At 35.8% G+C, this 24,208-nt stretch overlaps 2 protein-coding genes across 3 annotated transcripts in view; one reads left to right on the forward strand and one right to left on the reverse strand.

The window, feature by feature from the left end:
* Positions 1–2,884: 2,884 nt before the first annotated feature.
* Positions 2,885–24,208, reverse strand: part of LOC310732281 (structural maintenance of chromosomes protein 6) — a 51,277-nt gene continuing 29,953 nt past the window's right edge. For both annotated transcript variants that reach the window (XM_083552642.1, XM_083552643.1), the window contains 10 exons: positions 20,645–20,780; positions 20,438–20,518; positions 15,022–15,192; positions 14,366–14,503; positions 13,093–13,238; positions 11,129–11,254; positions 7,790–7,895; positions 6,307–6,459; positions 6,113–6,210; positions 2,885–3,515 (listed from right to left, as the gene is read on the reverse strand). In XM_083552642.1, the coding sequence (XP_083408768.1) occupies positions 3,428–3,515; positions 6,113–6,210; positions 6,307–6,459; positions 7,790–7,895; positions 11,129–11,254; positions 13,093–13,238; positions 14,366–14,503; positions 15,022–15,192; positions 20,438–20,518; positions 20,645–20,780 (1,243 nt within the window). In that variant the 3' untranslated portion in view covers positions 2,885–3,427. The remainder of the gene's footprint in view (positions 3,516–6,112; positions 6,211–6,306; positions 6,460–7,789; positions 7,896–11,128; positions 11,255–13,092; positions 13,239–14,365; positions 14,504–15,021; positions 15,193–20,437; positions 20,519–20,644; positions 20,781–24,208) is intronic.
* LOC310732635 (craniofacial development protein 2-like) lies at positions 17,038–20,377 on the forward strand (the record flags this gene model as incomplete). The annotated part of the gene is made up of 3 exons (XM_083553246.1): positions 17,038–17,169; positions 17,202–18,523; positions 20,363–20,377. Exons 2-3 carry the CDS (start codon positions 17,381–17,383, stop codon positions 20,375–20,377), a joined length of 1,158 nt encoding a protein of 385 aa, XP_083409372.1. The 5' UTR covers positions 17,038–17,169; positions 17,202–17,380.

A 24,208-nucleotide genomic window follows, 5' to 3' on the forward strand; every position in this document is an offset into this window, starting at 1 on the left:
GATTTATTCGTTCATTCATTGCTGCTTTTGAGGCGAAATCCGCGTTTACTACCACACGCCATCGAACACGATTCTTTTTTTGACAATTTCGACTATTTTCAGCTATCAGTTCCTTCCTCTTTTCAAAGTGACGTAAAATCAGCATGATCTCCTCACTGCCTCCAGTTTACTTTACGGCAATATGGACTTTAGTTAATATACAGACAGTGTATAGTTAAACCGTCTTATACATTACGCTTTTTTTTTTTTTTTTTTAGAAAAATAATCATTATTAGACTTTTCGTTGACGGTTACCCGTTCGCTAGTTGTTAAACATGCTGGCTAATGTCCGCTGGACTTTCGGTTTAGAATGTGGCCTAATGTTTGAAATCACTACAGAACAGATGTTATTCGGTCGTGTTATTGTGCTGAAATGCTTATTTTGACCAAGCAAACAGAACACACGCTCATGTGAAGGCGTCTTTCTGTGTGCCAGTCCCCTTCGTCTTATGTGCCGAAATGGGAAACCGCGTTATTACAACTTGCAAATTATAATTTACAAGGTACCGCAAACGCAGTCAGTCTGTAGGCTGCATGAAACCCGATTTACGACGCTCCCAGATCTGTACTGCGCATGCCTGCAATTTCATGACAAATAGGAAACGAGATATTTGAAAAAAACCTTGAACTCGTTTATTAAACATCAAAGAGCAGGACTTTTATTAATTCCTAATATATGGGTTGTGTTTTGGTGACAAATCGGTTAATAATGGACTTGTGCCTATGACAGGAACGATCTCAAATAGCAGCAGAAAGAAGGTTGTTAATATCGGTGCACTATTTTATTAATTTATTTTATTTTATATTAGATTTTATGTAAAATGAAGATCTATGTGAAAACGTGGAGCTCTTTGAAATGCCAGCACATGGGAGTAGGTGAGGAAATGTCAAAAGGTGGGGTCTTTATGTTTATGGGGCATCTGGTCAGAAATGTCCTGATTGCTCCGTTTGTTTCAGTATACAGTTACCTCCACTAATATTAGCACCCCCTTGTAAAATATGAACAAACTAACAAACAAACAAACAGCAGTGAAAATTATTAAATAATCATTGAATCTTTTGTTAAAAAAAACAAAACAAAACATCTGCTCTTATTGATTATGGTTATCAAACAATTGCAAACAACTTTACAAACATATCTATGTAAGTTACATTTATTCAACTATCAAAAATACATAATCTAAGAGCAAGGCCAGGTTTCAGGCAGAATAGCAAACTAAATGTACAATGTACTGAATGAAGAAACGTGAACAATGTGAGCAAATTCTTGAGTGGGCATATTTATGCTCTGTATGCTATTAAATCCAGTTAAGCAGTTGGGTGAACTTGAGTGCCTCTGTGATGGCAGTGATTTCTAGTCCATGAGTAGGCCTCGTATTTTGGGAGTTGGAGTTTGATTCAAATTCAAATCAAGTCAAGCCAAGTTTATGACAAGAAAAAAACTGTCTTAGATGTTATGAGGAAGAAACCTTGAGAGGAACCAGTCTCAAAAGAGAACCCATCCTCATTTGGGTGATATCAAGAGTGTGATTGTCACATACACATTCATACAGACAACGACATGCAGTGAAATGTTTTTTTGCGACTGTAAACATGAAAAATAGAAGAATAGAAATAGAATAAAGGGGAAAAAAAGTAAATACATAAAATAAGTATTAAGTATAGTATAACTAACTATATATTACTATTATTATTATACTGCACATGGACACTAAAAGAAAATAAAAACAACACACAAATCCCTTTCTGGCAATTCATGTATATATTTAGTGGGACTGTGCTGTGCAAGTCCAGAGTTGAATTAACAGTCCAGAGCTAATGTGCCATATCAATAGTGCAAAGAGAATTAATTGTGCAGCGAAGGAAGTGAGATGGAGAGAGAAGTCCATGTGCTAGTTGCTGGGTGTCTCCTGGTTTAACTCCAAATGGCCAGAGGGGAGAAGCTTCTCATTTTCTCTGTGTTTGCTTTCAAGTAGCGGAAGCACTGCCCTGAACGTAACAGAGAAAAGAGTCCATTTTTGGAATGACTGAGGTTCTTCACAACCTGGTCCGGCACCGCGTGCTGTAGATGTCCTGCAGGTCAGGGAGCTCAGTGTGGATGTCTAAGGGAAGTGTAAAGTCCCTTAGGCATCTCAGAATTGACAGTTAAAATGACAGACTCGATAGAATCACAAAACAAAAAGATTCAATTTGAAACTAAAGTTTGTCATTGCATGTTTTTAAACATGCATATTGGACCGACTCAAGCCTTAAACCATTAACATGTGTTTGGTAAAGATCAAGTCATTCCAAAAATGGACTCTTCTCTCTGTTACGTTCAGGGCAGTGCTTCCGCTACTTGAAAGCAAACACGGAGAGAATGAGGAGAAGCTTCTCCCCTCTGGCCATTTGGAGTTAAACCAGGAGACACCCAGCAACTAGCACATAAACAGTGTCTGCTGCTGAATCTACACTGCACATATTTGACAGATGCACATCGCAAATCCTAAAAATCTTTTTTTTTTTATTATATAATATAATATAATATATAATAATAATAAAAAATGTATCTTTAACACATTCTAATTATAACCTTTTGGTGTTGCCTTTCTAGATTTAAGAAATCAAAATCTAATTTAACCTCCCACTTGCTGGTATGTGCCCACTTGTAGTGTAAATCCCTTGCACTTGGTCCCTGGTCTGCAAAGATTAGGGATGTAGGTTACTTGTGGGATTATTATTTGAGCTGATGCCAAGTAAATACCAAAGCTAATATCTCTTAATCCATTTATTTCTGTAACACTATACACAATAAAAAAAAGAATATATTATAAATAATCATGAATTTTATATCCTGATACAGATATTTCTCAAGTATTTTTATTGTTTATTGGAGTGAAACAACCTTTTTTTTTATTATTTCATTCGGAAATGTGGAGCAAATATAAACAATATTAACTAGAAAACAAATTAAAATCAATCTGTACAATTACATTCATTACACCTTATGCGGTTTGTGTATTTTTGCTCCTATTATGAAGTATTTATGTTTATATGTTTTATATGTGTATTTTACATATAGATTATGTATTACTCTTCATGAAGAAATGTGTCGTGACAATAGGGAAAAAAAAAAAATTGAAAATCTTCAAGAGTGCCACACTTGAAAAAAAGAGCTGTTCCAAAGCTGTGCCAAAAGTCAATATTCTTTGTAGTTCTCTTTACTGTTTAATTGAAATAAGACTACAAAATATTAACTAGTATACATTTAGTTAATCAAAGAACATACAACAAACTAGTATGAAGGAATTATATTTAAGAAAGAAAAAAAAAAAAAAAGCAATGCATAACCCGATTTAGATTATTGTAGCGTTAACAAGTCTGTACTAAAGTTGACATCCTTTTAATATCACGACAAACCAAAAGGCAGAACTGTCTGGTTGCGATCGGGGTCTTTCAAATGCAGGATACGGATGAGATTATTGATCGGAAGAGAACTGAAAGATAAAAAGGCAAAAAAGAACAGAGAAATGCATCAAAGGTTTAACAGTTGTGTATTGTGTTTGTTTCATTAATTGGTCAACAGTGAGGTTTTTTTTTTTTTTTTTTTTTTTTTTTTTTAAAGAGAGTTGTGATTAGGTTTTTTCCCTCCCATGGGAAAAATATGTACATAAATACGATAATAAATAAATAAATAAATAAATAAATAAATAAATAAATAAATGTGCAAACGCCAAAGTGTTTAGACCTTACAGACACAAGAATTAATAAGAAAGATTTCAGTTGACACAGTGTGTTATTTCTCTTATTATAGTTCTAAAATATTATAATAGTATACAGTCTCCGACAGAGTAAGACAGAAAGACCCCACAAATTTACAGACTTAAAGAACACTTTTACGACTGCCTTGTATTTTGTTAATCACCATTAATTCTGACTCTACTTGGAAGTGCCTCTAATAAAATGCATATTTAATATGATTTAAAGCCAAAATTAATATGAAAATGTGGCTAAAGTTTAAAATGATCACTGAAATAATGTGACTTCAAACCGAGTGTACTTAACTATTAAGAAAAAAATTCCAAATTAACTCTTTAAAACTGTTGAAATGCGTCTTATTACAGACATGCCCATCTTTAGTTCTTTATTTCCAGTGGTGACAAACACTATGCTGTAGGCGAAAATCATTATCTGCTGCAAGAACATAACAGCAGATGAAATAAGAGGAAATCTTGGGACTGGTTTTCCAAGATGGAAATACCACCTACAAAGGCTGGTGCAACTGATTCTTTAAGAGACACAATGAAATACTTGTGCAAATAATTGTGTCTTTTTTTTTTTTACTTGCATTTCATTGACCATCTTTCATTCTCTTTCTTTCAGATGCAATAACATACACACAAACATGTTACACATATACATGCATATGCTGATAAGTTGCAACATTAATACCACTAAAAAGTGCATTGTGGAATATGATCTAATTACTAATATCTCATTATATTATCTAATTAATAAATCAGGCTTTTTTTTTTTTTTTATAAAGCAACAAGTGACCAGTTTGTTTTTAAAGTTGATTTGTTGGAATCAGAAATAATGGGCAAGCATAATGATCTGAGCAACTGTGACAAAAACTCATTTGCAATGGCTAGAAGACTAGTTGAGATAGTTCTCTAGTTCAGATGATCTCCCAAACAACAGGTCTTGTGAGGAGTCAAGTCAAGTTTATTTCTAAAGCGCTTTTCACAATGGACATTTTCTTAAAGCAGCTTTACAGAATTTAAATGTAATTTCCCTTAGATGTTCTGAGGAAGAAACCTTGAGAGGAACCAATAAATAGTTCCAAAGAAGGAAAAATGGATGAACAGGTGACAAGGTCATAGGTGCCCAGTGATGTGAGTGAGGAGCAAAGGCTAGCCTAAGGGGTTTTATCCCACATAAACTACACACAATGTAAAACTGAATTCTGAGGGCCGCTACAATAAATTTTTCTCAGGCTTCCCCTTTTGAGATGATTAAAGAGATCTACATTCCCAGGCGCATCCTTGCTATTTCAGGTATTTCTGAATGTGGTCGGTTTGTTGTTCTTTAACAAAACCCAAGCTTCTTGCATGCTCCAAACAAATGTGTCCCGCAGCTAGATCCACATGGTTTAGCAGACCCTCGTATTGCAAAGAACCCTCACACAACACTGACTGAACTTGAAGTTCAAGCTGAAGGAGTAAAATGTGCACTGCCCAGAGGCTATGAAAGATAAACATCATTGCTCAACACTGTTTCTCAGCTTGTCCTCCCCTGTTGTGCCTTGCAGTTACTGGCCAAGCACAAAAAACATCCAGCCATGGCAAATTCAGTAGACACAGTGTTGTTTGGGAAGAATGAGTACTGTAGGTTCGTCTCACTACTCTTTAATGATGATGGTCTTGAGATGACCTCATTCTATACCCAGTGATGGTCTTTTGATATTGTTGCCTAAAAAAGTTTCTGTGGTCTGCATTCACAATGAATCTGAAAGCTGAATGTCTGCAGTAAACACAACCTGTTCCTTTCCTAATCAGTACTCCCAGCAAACTGTTATTAAGCTCTGGGCCTGTCATGAGTTCAATTCAATTTAAGTGCCCTGCATTAAAATTATAGACCACCCTAATTTCCTTGGCTTCTGTAGGTATAGACACCAAAGAGTTGCATAAACCTATATTCCTCTTTAGTGGTGCTGGTTCTTTCTACATGATAATTTTTTCAAAATGCCAAAAGCTTCATAGGAACAAGAAAGTGCACCCCCTTTCAATTTCCTTTCAATTTTTCTTTATTGATCAGGACATATCTAATAACTGTGTAGTCCTCACTAATGTCTATAAACAAACATAACAGCTGACAACATTTTTTCCATATTGGTTTAAGCAATCACTGTGTGACAGTTTGATATTACTTAAATACTTCACACCGACAAGTATGTATTAGCTGTAATCACACTAAAAAAAAACATGGAATTCCATGAGGCCAATAATACGTTTATTGAAATTCATAGAAGTTGGTAAATCAACACAGCTGTTAAAGATTAAATAAATTAATAAATAAATAAAAACACTGTTACCTCATGCTTTGTGGAGTGAGAAAAATGAACTGTCTGTAGCGCTGGCTAGCCGCAATCTTCAGCATCATGTCCATGGAAATTCTGCGGTTCACCATGTCCTAAAAAAACAAAATGTGTTTCCCTGAATATTTGAGGTCACAGTTTCAGAAAAAATATCGAGCTGTTTTATTATATAAAAAAAATTCTTTTTTTACCATATATACATCAAATTCATCCAGGCAGCGGAAAGGAGCTTCAGCTATGGCCCAGAGTGACAAAACAAAACACACTGTAGAAAAGGATCGCTCCCCTCCAGACAAAGAACGCATGTCACTCATAGCAGCCTTATCACCGTCTCCGGGCTGTATCTGCAGAAAAAATTCAAGTGAGAAAAAAAACATTTGTCACACAGTCACATAGATAACTTTTAAGACAACAGATAAAATAATTGAATAACACATGAATGAGATTTCGAACAATTTTAAGATCACATGTAAAATAAAAACCCACTACTCCTAATTAATAAAAGACCAAAATTCCTATTCAAAAGTTAGTAGATTTATTTCTAACTTGGAGCATCAACTTGGAGTCAGTCAGATGTTAAAAGAGCATAACATTCAGCAGAAAAATGAGCTGGTTTTGTGGATTAAACAGGAAGGTCTGACAAGTAATTCAAGTAACTGCTTACTACAGCACACATTTTTCAGTTCGAAATTATAAGGAGCACATAATTAGGACAGAACCTACGCTTCAAAAATGTGCAAACATTACCACTGGTTGTGCATGTGAAACCATATATTGCTATGAACATGCAATGGATTATTTGATTATAATTAATAATAACTAATAGAGAAACAGCAACATGGTAATGTGTGCACATTAATTTATATATTAACACAGCATAAATGTACGCATAGCTGCTATCACAACATACATTTTCTGATAATCACGTCATCATAATAGCTTTATTACAGAAACCTTGATTACTTTTTTCTTTAGTTGGAGCAGGCATCATCATCATGATATCATAGTAGCTAATGTTAATCAATGATACTGTCTAATTAGTGGTGGCTCTAACATGTTGCTTAGGAGAAGATGCCAAGAACTGGCCGTGATCTCTTGCTGGGATGGACATACTCTCGTTACATGGAGACAAACCTGTTATATAGATTATATAATAGCCTTTTATAATATAAAAATATGTACATTAACAATTGCCTATATTTTTCAATTGATTATTTTATATCTAATATACTTATAGACAAATGGCCACTAGTACTTGTTTAATGAATCCACATGCATTATTATGGTTGATGATTATTATTATTATTTTATATATATATATATATATATATATATATATATATATATATATATAAAAACCAGCAAATTACTTGTTTGGCATGTGTGTGTTCATCTAATAACGCGCTTCTCAATATCCAACCAGAACGCAGACGAATCTGCATCGCTGGAGAACCAACATCACTTTAGAACGACAATGCAACAAAGAAAATATCCTTCCAAAAACAATGTAAACAAAAGGTGTTTTGAGCTAATAATTAATTTGTATCTTTTTATTATTCCAGATGATTAATCAGAGACAGAAAAGGGAGAGTTGAATGTGTTAATAAGTACGTAAAAGATGGTTAAAAACACAAAGCTTAAAGTGTGAAAACAGCAGGGTTTTAGAGTTCTTACTGAAATGGAGAGAGTCTCTTTCTTGTGGTTAAACGACATCTTTCCCGTGTACCCTCTCTGGGAAAGCATGGAGTCAAAATAGTACTTGCAACGCACAGACAAGTACCTGCAAGAAACAATAAAAAAATGTTTACTGCTATATACAAGTATATAAATCCTGGCTTTGACCTCATCAGTTTATTTGCAGATTTGCAGCCAAAGTATATTTTATAATCAAACGTGATCACTGCTTTGCTCAAGTCCTGCACATTTACTATTTAAGGCATACCCTTAAAATAACTGCATTATAAAAAAACAAAACAAGAAAAAAAAAAAACAATAATAATCATAATCATCATCATCATCATCCATATATAACAATACTCCAGTAGTTGAATTGTCTGGCATGACTTGGATATTACTGAAAACTTGACTGGAGGAATATCTCCATTTAGGACAATATTCATACCCTTTAAGTAAAGCTATAATGCTAATTTGATTCTTTTTTGAAAACTCGGTTGTATTAATATATTCAAGAAATATTGTTTTAAGCAAGAGGTGTCAACTTTAGTCTTAATTTCAAATTTTTTGAGGGTAGCCTGTGATTATGCATAAGGCCTGGTGGAGTTTTTTATCTATATCACTGGAGGATTAAAAGCAACCAGACTGCATGTTGGAACAAACACCTCACTGTTTGTAACGACAACCATAAAAAGTATTTACTAACCAAGAAGATCTACAAACCTGGTTTAAAAAAAAATAAGAAGAAGAATAATTTTTTGAGTGCATGAGACTTTTTTGTTTAAAACATTGTCTATTAGACGCACAACTCAAACTTAACCTCGGAAACCACAATCTTTCTGCTCTTCAATTCAAAAAACTGCAAAGCTGCAGGAAACCAGAGAAACCAGACATCTCATAATAACATGCATGTGGACTGAAAAAAAGAAGACATTTCAAGTTTCTCTTTAAGTAATTTTGCTAACACTCCCAAACTTGGCCAAATGTGCCAGTGCTTTAGTATAAATACAGAGGATTATGTAGAATGTTTTCTATACCATTTATGGGGTACTAGGTAGGCACATTAACACCATTAAATTATCCTAGGCAAAGTGTAAAATAATAATAAAAAGCAGTGAGATTATAACTAGAGTATATATTCTACAGATTTATTGCTAAATAGTCTCTCTGACTGAAGTTTATCATGCAGAGTGGTTCAAATATAAGAATTGAAGATAAATATTTGGAACATCTTAGGAGACCAATTTGATCGACCATCTTCTAGGTTCCTCTCTGAAGGTTGCTCAAATACACGCAGAGCTTAAAATGTCAGCAAGAGAATTTGAAACGAGTATAAATTTATTTATCCAAGCAAGAGGTGTGTCAAGATTGCATTAAATATACCATAGCCCTGTGGTTCTCTTGGAAGTTGCCTCGGAGTAAGGGTTCTCTCTCACTGTGTACCTGAAACAGTGGAAAACTCCTCGAAAAAGTATACGGTTTTACTAGAAATATATTTAAGTACTTTGTCCACCACTGCCTTGTTGTTATGTTTGACCAAAATGTAGTTACTAGAAACTGAAAGTTGAAATCCTCATCTTTACTCCTCTTTTTGAAACTTGAATGTTTTCAGTGTACATCAAAAACAACAAAAATAACAATCACAAAAACACAGACAGGCATAAAGATACAGGATAAGCCAACCACCAAAAACACGGTTGAGCAAAAACCAGAATAAACCTACAATTGAACCAAGTTATCTATAAGTTATATACACTAATTGAATAACAAAAAATAAATATATATATATATATACACACACACACACACACACACACACACACACACACACACACACACACACACACACACACACATCATGATTTATACAGTGGGTACAGAATGTATTCAGACCCCCTTACATTTTTCACTCTGTTATATTTATTAAAAAAGAAAAACTGAAATATCACATGGTCATTCATATATATATATATATATATATATATATATATATATATATATATATATATATATATATATATATATATATATATATATAAATGTCAACAATTGTGTTTTTCTGTCAATATGGGGTGCTATGTGTACATTAATGAGAAAAAGAAATGAACTTAATAATTTTAATTATTTTAGCAAATGGCTGCAATATAACAAAGAGTGAAAAATGTAAGGGGGTCTGAATACATTCTGTACCCACTGTATACATCATGATATTTGATACCGTTAAAAAAATTAACAAACTTAACTAATCTGGATATGAATGAGCTAAATGTGATGTTGGTGCTAAGAACAGATATAAGGATCTAATCTGAAGGATGAGAGTTTGGCAGATTGAGACCATAGAGGTAATTCTGTTAAGCTTCAAGAAAGACATACATTGTTTTCCAGAGTCATGCTTTGAATTTCTATAGAATTGAATAACTGAAGACCGTGGTAAGAGGAGAGCTGGCTGACAAGCCTTACTACCTGTCTCATGTTATGGCAGGGGAATATTTTTCCCCCTCTGTTTACCTCGTTGTATAACATCATCTACTCTGTTTAAAGCATGCTTCTTTAGCAACTTTAGGCTTTCTTGTTCATCTCTGAAGATAATTGCCATTTCTCAATGACCTCCACATAATATATCATAATTTACTATTTAAACTGCTGCACAAGAAACAATAAGACACCTGACAGATTGGATGCAAATGCTAAATTCTCATACTGCACAATGCTGGTGTCTCTTCCAAATCACCCTGCAAACAGATATTACTTCATCCAGTCTGGCCACGACCTGAATTTACCTAAGCGAATAGGTAAGAGCCTTCCACTGGATAATTATTATAGTGATTAATATGAAAGATTTCAGCTGTTCAAGTTATTTAACCCCAACTGCGAGTAACCATACAGTAAGTAGCTTTTCATTTCTTTAACAGTCTTGTCAGAAGACATATCATTTAATTATGGAAAAAAATTTCCGTTTTTAAGAAGGGTCAAATTATTGGCCTTTCATCAAGCAATGAAAACTAAGTTCAACACACTATTAAAACTTGGGAAAATGGTCATGTTCAAAGATCACTTGGTGAAATCAAATGGTAAAAAAACAAGAGTAGACTTCACAGCTATGTTTAATAGTAATAGTAGGAGCATTTCTTCATACACAATCCATTCATTTAAATGTGTGTGACTTTTATATTATAGTATTATTATTCTTTTATGCTTGATATGTTGTAGTAACAGTAATATTAAATAAATCATAATATTGCCACTATAATACAATACAAATTCTGTAATAATACATGATTTTTTTGTAGTTTAAAACAGTAATCATACATGTTAGAACGACAGAGGCGAAATTATTACCTTCTCATCTCAGTATACATATTATGCCGCATGTTCATAATTTCACTCAGTAGATGGATGAAGTGTTTGAGACCCTTTACTTGCTGGGCAATTTTGTTATAGTTCTCAAAAGCTTCCTGGTATTGCCTGGCAGTAACAAAAAAAAACAAACAAAAAAAAAGACAAAAAAAAGAAGCAAAACTTATTAGCATGTGTAAATAGGTTTGTCAAGTATATTTCCGTTAAACATTTAGCCTTTTGAAATATGTACTATTGTTATTCATGCAATGTATTTACAGGTACGTAAGCAGGCGATGCAATTGGTATATAGTATAGTATGTTCGGCATCTTGAAAGATAAATTAAAAAGGAGCTCAACATTTACTTCATAGAAACAAATGTAAAGCAGTTCTATCACCATCCTTTTTCATTCAACCAAGCGGCTTTATTTTACTCATGCTTTACAAGCTTTCCTTAATAGCACTTCTTTACTTAACACTTAAAGCAAAAACTCCTGCAAAGAATTGATCATAAAAACATCATTCGTTTTAAATAATTATCCAAAACCTCATGATTGTCTTTACAATGTAAATTGGATGCTGCTTCATTAATCCAGTTATCGTATTTGTGCATTTGTCAGACATACTGTGCCAAATTCAAACGTCTGCATATTATAGCGTTTCTTGCTAATGTGCATAAATATGATATTTAGAAAAGGCTTGCTGCATGTACTCGCGTTACTGTAATTGAGTAGTTTTTTAATTATAGAAACGTATCAAACCTGAACAAGCACGTTGAGGTAACTTAATAGCAACATATCTTTGGTTTACATAATTGCTGTACTGTTGCGTTGCATCAGTGAATGGCATTGCTACTGTTGGTTAGCACCAGTGTTGCAAATGAACATGGATTTGAGGCAAAATAGTCCATTTACAATTAAAATAGTTTTTTTTTGCCAGTGTCACGATTTAAGTTTCATATGAAATTAATTAAAAGTGTTATATTTTACAGAAAATCTGCTGATGCTGCATTTGATTTGAGCAATACGCTTTTGTTAAGAATGCTGTGTTCTTGAAGTTGTTCAATGCGTGCACTCAATGTCTGAATACCGAATCTTCATTTGCGATTGTTCTTGTTATTATAAATAAAAAAAATTATTTTTATTATTATTGTTATTGCACTTTATTTTGTAAATGTGTTCCTTCAATTAAAAACAACTAGGACACATTGGACAACCCCACTCCTGACAAAAACACTTTGACTAATGAGTAAATTTTAGATGAGCTACTTTTTACGTTTACTTCAGTAGATTTTTAGACTGGTAACTTGACTTGTACTTAAGTAAAACTTCATTGAAGTAACAGTACTTTTACTTGGGTAGAATATTTTTTGTGCTCTTTCACCTTCTTATATAGCAGAAAGTACAAACATTTTGGAAAGATTCCACACTCACTCGAATTATTCACTCAAGCATTATAAACAGTAACATGTTTTAAATTTGTAGTTGGGGAATTTGATTTATGGGTAGGCAGAAAAAGCATGCGAAAAAAAAGTTTCACAGTAAGTTTAAACCCCTAATTCTAAAAATGTTGCTACACTGTATAAACTGTAAATAAAAAACAGAATATGAATGAAAAACAGGCTTTTAATCACTGGTAAGCCTCAAACACATAAAAAATAAAACTATATAAAAAAAAAAAGCTTGCAGGAGGACAACATATTTAAAGTTGAGATGAAAAAGATGATTATGGAGAATGTAAGAAACTGCTCATGATCTGAAGCATACTGTCTTGAAATGTAAAAGGAATCTGCTCAGATTTACTGAAATACTGACTCACTGGCCAGAGATTCACAAAGCAAAAGGACAATGATTTGAAGCCCACTTCAAAATAAGATTAAGACAAAAAAGTTGAAGGTTTGACAATGTTCAAGCCAATCAATAAATAGAGTCAGGTTATTTACACCAGAGCGTATACATTCATGTACCTGATGATGGTGTCTTTGTCTCCGTGCTGGGCTTGCCGTGCATCGATCTTCGATTTTAAATAGGTAATCTCGTTGTCAAGTCCTTTTGCGGTTTTCTGTACATGTACACGCTCCAGGCAGATTTCTGAGGCTTTCTTTATAGTGTCCTGTCACAAAAAAAAAAAAAATACAATTACATAAGTTTAAAAAAATCATACTTTTTTCCATCACAATGGGATATTTTGCACGTACTGTGCGTTTTTGTGCCATGCTTTACATGTAGGTCTGGCTCTCAGAGTTCCCGTTTGCACAATATATATATATATATATATATATATATATATATATATATATATATATATATATATATATATATATATATATATAAAAAAATCAGCTTTACACAGATAATGTGGTGATTAAGAATGAATAAGATGTTCTTTATAAGTGTAAGTTTGTCCCTGATGAACAAGCCGGTGGCGACTACGGCAAGGAAAAACTCCCCGAGACGACATATGGAAGAAACCTTGAGAGGAACCTCATTCTTTTCTGGGTTGCACCGAATGTCCATTTATTACAGATAAACGATGTTGAGGTGTGAAGTGATGCACACACACATATTAGTTTGGGAAGTGGGTTCATTTTTTTTTTTTGTGTGTGTGCTAGGAAGTAGGGGGCGGATAAACCTTATTTAATATTTAAACAGCAAATATTATTATACTATTACACACTAATATGTAAATGCCCTCTACAAACATACAGACTTTTTTTCCTTTCAAAATGTCATAAGACAGGGTAATTAGTTTGCTATATGAGGGGTGTGTAAATGTAGTGACATTTTCAGTTAATGTGATTATAGATACATACTAACAATTACTACCTAAATACTGCATATATGAGCATTTGTTATGATAATGTGGTTTTAATATGGTAATGCACTTTGAAATTGGATTTCATAAATTTAAGCAGACTTCTACACATTAGCCCATTACTGCCAATATTTAAGTTTTAATTCAATTCAATTCATCAATAGCAGCAGTATTCCCTGCCTCAGTCTTATTTAAAAATGAAAGACTTTTTTTCTTTAAAAAAATATATTATATTATAAACATAGAAATATACTCACACACACTCTCAGGTTTACAGATATTTGTGACAGTAAAACATTTCATTGCCTCTGTACACAACAAATTTTTATTTGAATTTAAGCAAATCAAGATGACAATGAAGTGAAACCTTCAGCTTCAATTCAGGGGTTTAGAATATAAACAAATAACTTTAAATCTCATGATACCTTCAATTCTTGCTTTTTCTCCTCCAACTTCTTCCTCAAAGATTCTAAGTTGTTGATGTGGGCTTTACGTTTCTCCTCATAATGTTTTTTATGATGCTTTGTCTTCTCTACTTCTTGGTCATTCTTACTCAATAGCTCCTGGAAACACAAAGATACATGGAAACAAAGATACAAGAAACAGGCTACCTGCAGAGTCTTCAACACAGTATCATTAACAAATATATGCAATGCTCGGAAGTTAACCAGCCAACAGTAGTACACAAATGTTCATCTTAATCAGACTTAACGTGCCAAAGAAATACTACCCTTTTTTTATTTTTTAAACTACTTTTAAATAGAATTAAACTCCGGAACAAGGATTTTAAGTTTCTTTTGTGTGCAAATCCGTGCAATGTGGTCACATGTTGGAGCCATCATCACCTATGTACCCCAAAGGATCAATTTGCAAAATCTAACCATAAAGATATTACAGACAAACCACTTAGAAAAAGTCATACCACACAGCTGAAGCATCATACTCACAAACACGCATGATTCACTTTACAGTCACAGAACCCAAAGTAGGCATGTTCACAACCTACCAACTTTGAACATCACCTCCACATGTAATTTAGTGTCATTTCTTTATCTGATTCTGAAATTTAAATAAACTTTACCTTAATAGGTTCTGACTTCTCAGCCATGCTGTGTAAGGCATCTCTGTGCTGTTGATAGAGAAGCTCTGCTTCCTCGTATGCTTTTTGAAGTGAAAACATCAACTGCTGCTCTTTTTCATACTCCTTGTGACACACAGATATTCTGCTACCCAGGTCCTCCAATTCATCTTCCTAAAAACAGAGATAAAAAGAAATTAAAATAAATACCCTCGCGTCTTGTAAAGATCGCTCAGACAGAAGTGAACGCACATTTGCGGCATCAATGACTTTATGGCAGACAAATCCAAATTAAAATGCAGGCTTTAAGACACTGAGCCTATTTGTTAGGCAATGAGCAAACAGAGTTAACAGGACTGGATTAAAGGCAAAAACAATAATTTAGACTGATTTAAACCAGAGGGGTAAATAGGTAATTAAATGACTTGGTATTATTAGATGGACAGCAAAAAGACAATCCTAAACATATATTTTACAATGTTTGATTGACAGAGCGTTTTTTTTTTTTAAATATGGTGCATGTATAAAGTTTTGGAAGTTGTATCCATGTTTGGAGGTCACAATGACTGCAAGAATGAGCAGTCTGTAAGTCCAGCCTAATGTTGTTGGTTTGCCATGAAGCATGGACAATAGAGACATAAGACTGCGCCACTTAGATAAGTCAATGAATCAACCGCAGGTTGCCAATACGTCGCAGGCCACCATGTACCCATACACTCACAAACTCATTCATTTTGTTATAGTCCCCACAATCCTACTAAAAACTGTATCCTGATCTGGGTCATGGTGGATCCAGTGCCTGAGAAGATCTGAGCACAAAACTGGTATAGATTTGTTTTAATTTAATTTATTTTTTTACCAATTGAAAAAAAAAACTCAATTTCAACAACATTATTGTACCTCTAGTGTTATCTTCATTTTCTACAAGACATAAACTACGGTAATGCACAAAAGAATCCTACTTCTGTAAATTAATTTCTTTATGCAGTGCTGCCCAGACACAATGGATTTTGTGACTTCTTTCAAGATTTAGTTACCAAGGCACTTTCCATTTTAGGAATTACTAATTATGCCTACATGGAATATATTAATTGTCTATAACTAATAGTTACATTCAACTAGTGGAGAACATCTTTAGCAAGCGTAACTGTCCAGATGCCAAATGTGTGTAAAGATGTTTTTCATGCTAAGGAAGAATCTTTCAATAAAAATCTATTTTAAACATCTGTTTATGTATACAACCCCAATTCCAAAAAAGTTGGGACACTGTCAAATGTTAATGAAATCAAATGTTTAAACTGAGAATATATACAATTTCAAGGAAAATTTTTTAATTTGATTGCTGCAACAGGCCACAAAGTTCGCACAGGGCCATGTTTACCATTGTGCAGCATCATGTCTTCTGTCCACATACATCTTGGAACTGAGGAGACCAGTTGTTAAAGTTGTGGGGAAGAACTGTTGTCCCATGTGTGTCTGATATGGGATTCTAGCTGCTCAACAGTTCTGCATGTTCTTTTTTCATTAAATGATGTGCCAAAAGTTTTAAAATGGTGAAAGGTCTAGACTGCAGGCAGGCCAGTACAGCACCTGGACACTTCTACTGGTCATGCTATTGTAATAGATGCAGTAAGCATTGTTTTGCTCAAATATGCAAAGCCTTTCTGGCCCAGAAAGGATAGCTGCGTTCCTGGATCACGTTCACGTATACCCTCTTCTCTGCTTGATAAACATTGAACCTGCATTTGTGGATGAAATAGCAAACTGTGTTTACAGACCAAGAGTTCTGGAGATGTTAATGAGCCCATGCAGTGATTTCCATTACAGAATCATTCATCTTACTGACCTGTTATCATTGGACCTAATTATTTGCAAAATGTTTCTCCAACCGTTTAATTTTATTAACACTTGTTTTTTTGTTGCAGCAATCAAATTCCATTGATGACCTTATTTTTTCCTTAAAATTGCACATTTTGTCAGTTTAAACATTTGATATTTAACCCAGCCATTATAGATGCACAAGCCAGTGCACTCTTAGTGCTGGTCCCAAGCCCGGGTAAATGGGGAGGGTTGCGTTAGGAAGGGCATCCAGCGTAAAACATGTGCCAAATCAAATATGCGGATCACAAATGAGAATTTCATACCGGATCGGTCGAGGCCCGGGTTAACAACGACCGCCACAGGCATCGTTAGCCGACAGGGTACCAGTGGAAATTGGGCTACTGTTGGCCGAAGGAGGAGAAGGAGAGGAGGAAGACGTCTACAGAGACGGCAGGGAAAGGAGCAGTGTAGGAGAGTAGAGGTTCGGGTTGGTACTTTAAATGTTGGTACTATGACGGGTAAAGGGTGAGAGGTAGCTGATATGATGGAGAGGAGAAAGGTAGATATGTTGTGTGTTCAGGAGACCAAGTGGAAAGGGAGTAAGGCCAGGAACATTGGAGGTGGGTTTAAACTGTTTTATCATGGTGTGGATGGAAAGAGGAATGGTGTAGGGGTGATTCTGAAGGAAGAGTACAGTAAGAGTGTAGTGGAGGTGAAGAGAGTTTCTGATAGGGTGATGATCGTGAAGGTGGAGGTTGAAGGGATGATGATAAATGTCATCAGTGCCTATGCTCCACAAGTTGGCTGTGAGATGGAGGAGAAGGAAAGATTCTGGAGTGAATTAGATGAAGTGGTAGATGGTGTACCTAGGAAAGAACGATTGGTGATTGGGGCAGACTTTAATGGGCATGTAGGTGAAGGGAACAGAGGTGATGAGGAGGTGATGGGTAGGTATGGTTTTAAGGAGAGGAATGTGGAAGGGCAGATGGTGGTAGATTTTGCTAAAAGGATGGAAATGGCAGTGGTGAATACGTATTTTAAGAAGAAGGAGGATCATAGGGTGACGTATAAGAGCGGAGGAAGGTGCACACAGGTGGATTATCTTCTGTGTAGGAGATGCAACCTGAAGGAGATTGGAGACTGTAAGGTGTTGGCGGGGGACAGTGTAGCTAGACAGCATCGGATGGTGGTCTGTAGGGTGGTTTTGGAGGCAAAGAAGAAGAGGAGGAAAGTAAGGATTGAAAGAAGAATAAGATGGTGGAAACTGAAGGAGGAAGAGTGTAGTGTGAGGTTTAGGGAAGAGGTCAGACAGGGGCTTGGTGGTGGTGAAGAGGTGCCGGATGATTGGGCAACTACTGCAGGAGTGATGAGGGAGGCAGCTAGAAAAGTACTTGGTGTGACATCTGGAAATAGAAAGCAAGACAAGGAGACGTGGTGGTGGAATGAGGAAGTGCAGGAGAGCATTAGGGGAAAGAGGTTGGCAAAACAGAAGTGGGATCGACAGAGTGATGAGAAAAGTAGGCAGGAGTACAAGGAGATGCGGCAGCAGGTAAAGAGGGATGTGGCGAAAGCCAAGGAAAGGGCATATGAGGAGCTGTATAAGAGGTTGGACACTAAGGAAGGAGAAAAGGATTTATACCGATTGGCCAGGCAGAGGGACCGAGCTGGGAAGGATGTACTGCAAGTTAGAGCAATAAAGGATGGAGAGGGAAATGTGTTGACTAAAGAGGAGAGTGTGTTGAGAAGATGGAGGGAGTATTTTGAGCAGCTGATGAATGAGGAAAATCAGAGAGCGAGAAGGTTGGAGGATGTGGAGTTGGAGTTGGTGAAGCAGGATGTAGATAGGATTAGTAAGGAGGAAGTGAGAGCAGCGATTAGGAGGATGAAGAATGGAAAGACGGTTGGACCAGATGACATACCGGTAGAAGCGTGGAGATGTTTAGGAGAGATGGCAGTGGAGTTTTTAACCAGATTGTTTAACAGGATTCTGGAAGGGGAGAGGATGCCTGAGGAAAGGAGAAGGAGTGTGCTGGTGCCGATCTTTAAGCATAAGGGAGATGTGCAGACCTGCAGTAACTACAGGGGAATTAAGTTGATCAGTCACACCATGAAGTTATGGGAAAGAGTAGTGGAAGCCAGGCTGAGAGAAGAGGTGACAATCTGTGAGCAACAGTATGGTTTCATGCCGAGGAAGAGCACCACAGATGCCTTATTTGCTTTGAGGATGTTGATGAAGAAGTATAGAGAAGGACAGAAGGAGCTGCATTGTGTATTTGTGGATTTAGAGAAAGCGTACGACAGAGTGCCGAGAGAGGAGTTGTGGTATTGTATGAGAAAGTCAGGTGTGTCAGAGAAGTATGTGAGGGTGGTGCAGGACATGTATGAGGACAGTGTGACGGCAGTGAAGTGTGCAGTAGTTACGACAGACTGGTTCAGGGTGAAGGTTGGACTGCATCAAGGATCGGCCCTGAGCCCTTTCCTGTTTGCAGTGGTGATAGACAGGTTGACGGACGAGGTCAGACAGGAGTCTCCCTGGACTATGATGTTTGCAGATGATATTGTGATTTGTGGTGAGAGTAGAGAGCAGGTTGAGAAGAGCCTGGAGAGGTGGAGATATGCGCTTGAGAGAAGGGGAATGAAAGTCAGTAGGAGTAAGACAGAGTACATGTGTGTGAATGAGAGGGATGGCAGTGGAGTGATGCGGTTGCAGGGAGAAGAGATGGAGAAGGTGGAGGAGTTCAGGTACCTGGGGTCAACAGTGCAAAGTACTGGAGAGTGTGTTAGAGAAGTAAAGAAAAGAGTGCGGGCAGGGTGGAGTGGGTGGAGAAGAGTGACAGGAGTGATTTGTGATAGTAGGGTATCTGCAAGAATGAAGGGGAAAGTTTATAGGACTGTGGTAAGACCTGCGATGTTGTATGGATTAGAGACAGTGGCATTGAGTAAAAGACAGGAGGTGGAGCTGGAGGTGGCAGAGCTGAAGATGTTAAGGTTTTCGTTGGGAGTGACGAGGATGGACAAGATTAGAAATGAGTTTATTAGAGGGACAGCACATGTAGGATGTTTTGGTGACAAGGTGAGGGAGGCGAGATTGAGATGGTTTGGACATGTGCAGAGGAGGGACATGAATTATATTGGTAGAAAAATGCTGAAGATGGAGCCACCAGGTAGGAGGAAAAGAGGAAGGCCAAGGAGGAGGTTCATGGATGTGGTGAGGGAAGACATGCAGGTAGTTGGTGTGAAAGAGGCAGATGTAGAGGGCAGGGTGGTATGGAGACGGATGATCCGCTGTGGCGACCCCTAATGGGAGCAGCCGAAAGAAGAAGAAGAAGAAACATTTGATATTTGTTTTCTATATTCCATTGTAAATAAAATATGGGTTTATGATATTTGCAAATCATTGCGTTCTGTTTTTATATAGATTTTGCACATTGTCCCAACTTTTTTGGAATTGGAGTTGTATAGTAAAAAGGGACATGCACGTGTACTCAAAAACAATAAAAGATTAGGGGATTACTTTTGACAGGCACTAGAGATGTAAATTAAATCCATAATTTGAAGCAAACAGTAAAATGACTAAACCATGATTGTGAAAGGTTACCAGCGCCTTCATGTCCTCTGAATGGGGTTCCTCCACATTCTGCAAGTCATTAATCTCCAACTGGAGTTTTCGGCATTGGTCCTAGAAATGCAATAATTACACAAATATAAATACCAGATGTTTTTACATGCAATGCATTGTCGAAGCATGACCTAAACAGATAATGCAACCTGAAAAGTTTTAGGTAAAAATGCTTTTATTTTTCACCTTTATTTTTCTGTCATCATTAAGGGCTCTTTGCATCAGTGTTTCATTGCTTTGCAGATCATCTTCAACTTGCCTCACACTCTGCTTGAAAATCTTTAACTGTGACTCCTGTGTCTGCAAGGCTGCTTGTAAATTTCTAAAAACCAAAAAAAAAAATAGATTGGGCAAATGAAGAAATCAGAGGCTATAGACCTTTAATGAAGTAGATGCCGACCCAGCAAACTTCCCGAACCCTCTAGAGATGTACCAGCGGCAATTGGATCCCACTACATGTGGAGTTTGGACATTCGACCTGTTTGAGTGTTTAAAGGCTCTGGCATGGAGAAGCTGCTGTTGGATCGATGATGATCGCAAATATTGAGCTATTTTATGAGATGCTCAGTAGCTCCTGGTTCCATAATCTCAAAAGACTATTGTTTAAAGACTATAATCACTCTCTTGATATCACCCAAATGAGAATGGGTTCCCCGTGTGAACAGGGTAACTGAAATTGGACAGATCAAGTTATATGCTCTCCATGTTTTGCCAAAACAGTTTTGACCCTCGAGACACTGACTCCATAAGACCTCTAAAGTTATCTGGCACTAAGAAATTAGCTGTAGATTCTTAAAGTCCTGTAAGTTGGGAGGTGGGGTCTTCAAGAATGAGACTTGTTTGTGCAGCACATCCCACAGATGCTCAATCAGACTGAGATCTAGGGAATCTGGAGGCCAGAAGTCACCACCTTGAACTTTGAGATGTTTGACAATTTTTGCAGTGTGGCAGCCCACTATTAACAGTATTTCCTAATGGCACTGAAGCAATTCAGGAAGTTATCATAAAGGGGTAAATTCAGTCTACAGCAGTGTTTTGTTAGGTGGCACATGTCAAAGTATCCTACACATGAATGGCAGGACACAGGGTTTCCCAGCACATTATTTTTTATTACATTTAATGTATGATATTAAATTAATTCAATTACTTTTGATTAATTAATTATGTGTTTATGCACATATACAGCTAAGACTATTAAAGATAGTATGTCTCCTCTGCCTCAACCTAGCTGTCTTGTGGCACCATGGTGCACATTGAGGCCAGTGCTGGTCTGGCATTTATTAAAAAAAAAAAAAAATGTAGACAATATTGTATAAATGTATTATTTTCAATTATTTTAAATAGATACTGTTTGTATTTGATTTGAAATAATACCTTTTGTAGAAAAATATCAACCTATATTAACTGTCACACAAGCATGTTAATAAAAAAAAATTATGACATTTCTCATTTATGTTTCGTTTGATCTTTGATTCATGTAACCATATCATTTACTTTAGATGATTTAGTGTCTACTAAATAAATTTGACCAGCAGGGGTCACTAGCACGTAGTGTTCATTTGTGCTTTGGAAAGTCGGTCATATCACTGTAGTACAGAAGCTCATTGCATTCACAAATGCAAAGAAAAAAATCACAGAAAGGATCTCATAATTATGACTTACAATCTTATAGTTGTGACTTAGTATGTAAATGATATGATTTTCGCATATAGCTGAAAATCTGGATAATGTTTGATACATGTGCTTGTCTTTCATTTCTTTGAGGGTCATGAATAAACAATAAATATATATTACACACACTTTAGGGCTGTCAATCAATTAAAATATTTAATTCTGATTAAATCACATGATTGTTATGTAATTATGTTCATTATTAATAAAACCCAACGTAACAGAGCATGAAGACAAAATATTCTTGTAAGAGTTTTAAAGTAACTTTTGGTCACTTATCCCATTCTTATTCTAATGGTACCACCATCTGGCTAATTCCATTCCTATGGTGAAACATGCTGATGTGAATGGCGCTTTTATGCCAGACATTTGGGGCAGAAAAGCAAGCTCTATTTTCATCAGAACAAAATATTCTTTTTTCACATGTTGAAAGGAAATCTTCTGCAAATAAAATCCTTTTACTCAAATGTGGTTTTCGTCTAGCCACTCTGGCATGAAGGCCTGCTTTATCTAGTGCCACAGATACATTTTTCCATCTGAAAAGTACTTTCCTTTGCTGCACAGGACTTTTCAAGGTCTTCTAGAGTGACATTTGGTTCTTTCTTATCTCCCTGTCCAGGACCCTCGTTCCACAGATAAAGTTTAATGCCTCAGATACTGGAAAGTTTGTTTATTGTTCTTTTAATCCTATGCCCACATCAATGGCTATTTTCATAGCAAAACCAGGGAAGTTAAAACAAGACATTACAGCAATAAGGCCTTATAGTATTTCAGCTGTGTCAGCTGCTTCAATTTACACAGATTGCATGTTGGGGTTCTTCACTGTTTATTAGGAAATCATGTATAAGTTTTGAATGCCCAATAATGTATCTTGTGTATATGGTTTGGTCTTGGGGGAAGTTCGTCTTTCATTTATAGCAGGGTTGATTCGATGAATCAAATTATTAATGGAATTCTGTTAAAATGTTAAAGTTTAATATTGGTTTGGGGTCTAATAGCAGGATTTTACAGTCTCAGATTCCCATTTTGAGAGTTTCTTGAACTGCAATGTCTGCCTGCTCTTTGCCATATAGTCCCACATGGCTTATCATCTGGCAAAAATAAAACTATGTTAATTAAAATTCTGTCTGTGTGAGGTATTCACTTTTTAATAGAATGCTGGCAATTACAGGATGTTCGGTCTTTAAGTAATCTCAGATTAGATTTTTTTTTAAAGGTTTGTAGGGATTTTTCTGTGCTGTTATTTGCTCACTACGACCAGGTCACGTGCCTTGGCTGTAATTAATAAAATAATAAAATAATACAATTAAAAAAAGAAAATAAAAATAGAGCTTTGTAAAGGGATACGGTTATCACGTCGCTGTTGTTTAATTGTTACTGCTGCAGGCACACACTTGGTGCTCTTAAGTCAATCTTAATTTTTTTGTGGTGTATGAGTTGGAAGTGGAAAGCAGCCTTATATCCAAGAACTGTTGTTTATATTCATTTGAGTGGGTCTGAATCTTATTATTATGGGTCAGATCCATTATGGTGTTTGGTTTCTTTATATTCTGGAGTGTTATAGGGCATATACATGTGTCGAAGATGCTAAGATGTCTAGGCTGACATCCCTGAAACAGGTTAAGCCTCCACATACTGTATATGGAGACAAATACAGGGCATACCAGTGGTGCAACCAAAAATAAGCCAGTAAAACCTTAAAACTCAATCTGATTAAGAATCTACACCAAGTCTTCACTAAGTTTTTCCCTTAAATCGGACAGTCATGTGCAATTTTGCCAAGAAATATCAGATGTATCCAAAAGATGGATCTAACAAACAGGGCTCAAATTCCCTTCATACTTATTTAGATGTCAGATTCACGGTTGTATGTAGATGATTTAACATGTTTTAGGACATTTTCAACCTTTAGATATGAGCTAATTTAATATTTGCTAATTCTTAATAATAATAATAATAATAATAAACTTAATTTAATAGTCAATATTTAACTAATTTCTAATAAAAATTCCGAAAAAAAAAAAAAAACTACACACAGTTCATGATTATCTACATGATTTTAACTAAAACTTAAAAACA

The sequence above is a fragment of the Silurus aristotelis genome, assembly GCF_946808225.1.
Source record: "Silurus aristotelis genome assembly, chromosome: 10".
NCBI lineage: Eukaryota > Metazoa > Chordata > Actinopteri > Siluriformes > Siluridae > Silurus > Silurus aristotelis.